Source organism: Drosophila persimilis, unplaced genomic scaffold (assembly GCF_003286085.1).
Source record: "Drosophila persimilis strain 14011-0111.01,24,50 unplaced genomic scaffold, DperRS2 tig00002071-arrow-arrow-pilon, whole genome shotgun sequence".
Taxonomy (NCBI): Eukaryota; Metazoa; Arthropoda; class Insecta; order Diptera; family Drosophilidae; genus Drosophila; species Drosophila persimilis.
Genome location: NW_020825623.1, coordinates 14,091 through 19,303, shown reverse-complemented (window position 1 = coordinate 19,303; position 5,213 = coordinate 14,091). Strand labels below are relative to the sequence as shown.

Below are 5,213 nucleotides of genomic sequence, written 5' to 3'. Positions count from 1 at the left end.
TATTCTCATAATTTTCATCCTTCAATAATCCATTATTATTGATATCTGATAACATCATCTCACAGTCTCTATTTGTCAATACTACATTTTCAATTTGGTCACTCTCAATGTTCACTAATACTCTATTTTCATCTAAGTCACTGTTCACTAATACTCTATTTTCATCTAAGTCACTGTTCACTAATACTCTATTTTCAATTTCATTTTCAAAAATTAATTTTATTCCATAATTTTCAAGGAAACTGCGCCCCAGAAGGACATTATACGAAATATAGTTGTTTGGTACAACGAAAAATATAAGTTCTTTTTCAATGTTATGAAAAACTAAATTGACAATTATTTTTCCAAAAATGCTTATTCTCGAACCGTTAACTCCAAAATACTCTGTCGGTCTTAGTACACCATCAAAAAATTTTCATAAGGTATCGCCGAGCGCTGCATCAAATTAATAGCGCTACCGGTGTCCAACATGCCAGAAAGAAATTTAATTTGATACCTGCGTTTTATATCAGTGTAAAAACATACCCCTACCTGATTAACAATAGGAACAAAAATATTGTTCTCCTCTCTGTCGTCCATCAGCGGGTTGCTGGCTGTACCCACGGATCGCTGGGCTGACATAGGCTTCTGTTGGCAATCCTTCACCTGGTGCTGCATGGATCCACACTGGAAACACGATCCCTTCTCCCGCTTAGGTGCGGGACACGATGAAGCATAATGGCCATGTGCTGAACAATTATAGCAGCGCACCTGGCTCCGGTCATTTCCGGAAGCGGTCATCCCAGTGCGCCTAAAATTCGTCTGGGTACTCTTCCTCAAAGCCTCGTATTGTCGAGCTAGCTCCTTAAGTTTTCCGATGGTCGACGCTGAATACAATAAGGCGATACTGGAAGATCGATCACGAAAACCATCAATGATGAACTGCACTGTCAATTTCTCTTCGATGTCGGCACGCATAACAATTTCTTCCATGCGAAGAATATATCCCATTACGGAGTTTTCTCCGGGTTGAAAAAGGTTTCCTTCAACAGGAGTACCACGTCGGCAGTTGAATTGCTGCGGCCAAAAGTTTTTAGGAAGTTTCCTTTAAACTCGTCGTAAGTCTTTGATTTGTCGACACGCATGAACAAGTCCGCCTCTGTTCCCGCCTTCATCAACATGCGCACACAACGAAGCTTAAAATTGCTGCTTTCGTTCACGCCTCCGCAAATCCGTTCAAAATTCAAGACCCATTCAGAGGCTTCATCATTTTCACTGGCAGAAAAAGGGGCAATAAGTTGCTTGACCATTCGGATGTCATCGGTCACATGGTTGTCCATTACCATTAAGGCAGCCAGTTTCTTCTTTTTCTCAGCAACCCTTATTGCGGCGTCAAGTAATTCTTCTTCTTTCATATCGTCGATCTGCTCATTTTCAGACACTTTCTCCTCCGATTCAATATCCGATTTATTCACCAGACTTTCAGAAACTTCGTCCATTCCACCACTTATGGCAAGCTTGCGAAGTTGCCTTAGTGTTGCGCTGGCTGGAAAAATGATCTCCTTCTCCAGCAACCACTCTACAATTTTTCTTTGTCAATGTTTGCCATGGTTTCCTCAGCCATTTATAAAATGTGGAAAATACTCGTTGTCGGGGATGCCAGTAGACAAATACTTATGTAGGCAGATACTTCAAAGGGCTACGATCCCACTTCTGAAGTTATTGGCGCAGAAAATCCACGGATGTTTTATACTTTTCAAGATTATTGTTTCGCTTTATTTTCTCCAACCTCTCCGTCTTGTCGATCAGCCAAAAAGTGCCCTCAACCCAGCTCCGATCTCTAGTTCTTCCATAGTTCTCGCATAGTTATAGTTCGCAGAACTAGAACTATCTGATGATTATTCATATCGATACTTATTCAGATACTTACGATATTTCGTACAACGTTAATAGTAAATACAATTGTAGATTAACATTAATAATTATAAGCTAGCTATAATACTAAAACAACCTAACAGCTTACTTGTTTTTTTTTCTTTCTTATAATCACTTACGAAACGATTAATAACTTTGACTCCCACGCAGAAAGATCTTTCGTTGTGTGTTGGATGAGGTGATTTGATGGGTGGATGAGTATGATGATGTGTGTGATTGTGATGAGTATCTGCATAGATGATGAGATGAATGAGTGGCAACCAAAATCAAAAACTGTAAAAATAATCGGTATTAATACACTACTCATTTGTTCAAGTTCGACTTAGCCCATGGACAGGAATTCCCTTTTTGTTTATACCGTATTTAATTGGCTTTTGCACATTTTTGCCGTATAAAAAGAACATTGTTAAACAGAAAGCGGATAACAAAACAGGGTTTCGCATATCGGGTCTAATTTCGAAGGAAAGATAGAAACTATAACTAAATCCGATGCGGGTTCGATGCTTCCCGGCTGGAGACCGAGTTCCTACTCGAGGTCTGAAGGTGGCACACGATTGTACCGGGCGCAGGTAACCTCAGCTGCTTCCGATGCCAGGGGTCAATGACCGCGGTCCATCTGCGGCGTGAGGTTAGGTACACTCGCACACTGGATTGCTCGTGGGGTGACGGGTTTATTTGAAGAGTCACTCAGCTCATCCCCATGGGTCGAACTTGTCCAGGCGAAGATTGCAGAGCACACCGATCGGGTTTACTTGAGGCGCAAGTCCATGCCCTCGGCTACCGAACGGTGGTACGGGCACGTGGCCAAGAGGTCTCCGGGAATAACCAATCCGTATCTTCTAGACCAGCGTTTCAATACGTAGATACTAGTGGTGCTAATCCTACACGGAAAGAACAGAACATTTTTCAACGGGTCGCTGCAGCTGGGTGGATAATTACCTCAACAGAATTGCACCACTGTTTCGAAAAATGTTGATACACTGGGGGCGCTCGTTTCCAAATGGTCGAACGGCTGCCCCAGTATTGGCGATATATAACTGGCGCGTCCACTCAAATTCAATGGTCACTTTGAGCCGCACTTGGCACTTGCACTTAGGCTTTGACTTTGGGCTTGACCTTGTTTAGAGAACTGGGTCAGCTCAAGCAGACTTCTTTTTTCACTGCCGGTCACTCTGACGGCCACGAGGTAAAAAGACAGAGGCTGGGACTACTAGGTACAGCAACCCACGTTTTTTCCACACCTTCTATGGTCTTTTTCTGTTATACAGAATCCAGCCACAGCAATATTTAATGAAATATAGTGCAAAGCAGAAAAATTGCATATCTTAGTGTTGCCACTTGGTCGCAAAACAGCTGATACTCTATGTATGGTTAAAGCTCACAAGCTCTGCAACTCGAATTTTTTTCTGCCTAGTTTTAGGCTGTAATTTTGGGAGTTAGCCGTTCATAATTCAAATAAAAGGCACGACAAGCGTCGAATATTACATAGTTGCGGAGGTTCCACTTTTTTGGGGCTAGAGTGCCGTATTGTTGCTAGTGCCCAAGATGTGCGATCTTGCCACATTTCCTGGAGCGTGGGTGATATATAGGTGCGGTGATTCAGTATACATGCTAGTGCTGGATAGGGAAGGGTTCTATATAAGTGCAGGTGCCATATAGTTGCGGAGGTTCCACTTTTTTATTGGCTAGAGTGCCATATTGGTGCTAGTGCCAAAGATTTGCGATCCTGACACATTTCCTGGAGCGTGGGGGCTATATAAGTGCGGTGGTTCAGTATACATGCCAGTGCTGGATAGGGAAGGGTTCTATATAAGTGCAGGTGCCATATAGTTGCGGAGGTTCCACTTTTTTGGGGCTATATTGCCATATTGGTGCTTATGCCCAAAATATGCGTTCCTGCCACATTTCCTGGAGCGTGGATGCTATATAGGTGCGGTGGTTCAGTATACATGCCAGTGCTGGATAGGGAAGGGTTCTATATAAGTGCAGGTGCCATATAGTTGCGGAGGTTCCACTTTTTTAGGGCTATATTGCCATATTGGTGCTTATGCCCAAAATATGCGATCCTGCCAAATTTCCTGGAGCGTGGGGGCTATATAGGTGCGGTGGTTTAGTATACATGCCAGTGCTGGATAGTGAAGGGTTAGATATAAGTGCAGGTGCCATATAGTTGCGGAGGTTCCACTCTTTTGGGGCTATATTGCCATATTGGTGCTTATGCCCAAAATATGCAATTCTGTCACATTTCCTGGAGCGTGGATGCTATATAGGTGCGGTGGTTCAGTAAACATGCCAGTGCTGGATAGGGAAGGGTTAGATATAAGTGCAGGTTCCATATAGTTGCGGAGGTTCCACTTTTGTGGGGCTATATTGCCATATTGGTGCATATGCCCAAGATGTGCGATCCTGCCACATTTCCCGGAGCGTGGGTGCTATATAGGTGCGGTGGTTTAGTATACATGCCAGTGCTGGATAGTGAAGGGTTAGATATAAGGGCTCGCGCACACTGTAGCTGAAAGCGGAGCTGAAAGCGGAGCTGAAAGCGGAGCTGAAATCAAAGCTGAAAGCTCAGCTGATCTGAGAGCTTTTCTCAGGCAGAATCAGCTAGCAGGTGCGTACATTGTCGGCTGATCTGATTGCTGAAAGCTGAAAACCACTGCCTCCCTTTGTCTATCTCCTTAAGTGGCATCAATAGATATCATTATAATTATTATTATTATATTGTTAATGAATTATTACTTCACAGCACGTACAAAAGCCAGACGGAAGTTTTCTTCTTTCTTTTGTATTTTAACCACATTTCCGCTGAGTTTGTATTCGTATTACTTTTATTTTACGAATTATTACATTTTTACATTACATTGGTAATGGTAAATAATACAACTTTTTTGCCCAATTTATCGCCTTCATAGAAATTATAGAAATAAAACTATTATTCAAATATTTTAAATAGTCCCGCTTATTCCCCAGCGCTGGGTTAACCGTAATTTCGCTTAAAAATGTTTTGCAGCCCATTTTCGATCACTTATGAACCAATACACTTGAACAAAATCAGCAATCAGCTTGCTGAAAAAACAAACATGCTTGATCGATCAAACTAAGCTGAGCTGATTTCAGCGAGCTTTTTCAGCTTTCAGCTCAGCTCAGTCTGCAATGTGCGCACTTGCACCGGTGCAGTGTGTTTGTTTTTTCAGAGCTGAAAAATAAGCTATCAGCTCCGTTTTCAGCTCCGCTTTCAGCTACAGTGTGCGCGAGCCCTAAGTGCAGGTGCCATATAGTTGCGGAGGTTCCACTTTTTT

The 5,213-nt window shown here is 42.6% G+C and overlaps 1 protein-coding gene across 1 annotated transcript; it reads right to left on the bottom strand.

Annotated features, from left to right (window-relative positions):
* Positions 1 to 425: 425 nt before the first annotated feature.
* LOC113567167 (cellular nucleic acid-binding protein homolog) lies at positions 426 to 944 on the bottom strand. The gene is made up of 2 exons (XM_026994340.1): positions 532 to 944; positions 426 to 454 (listed from the first exon to the last, which is right to left on the bottom strand). The coding sequence occupies exons 1-2, from the start codon at positions 778 to 780 to the stop codon at positions 446 to 448; spliced, it is 258 nt and encodes an 85-aa protein (XP_026850141.1). The 5' UTR covers positions 781 to 944; the 3' UTR covers positions 426 to 445.
* Between the last annotated feature and the right edge of the window lie 4,269 nt (positions 945 to 5,213).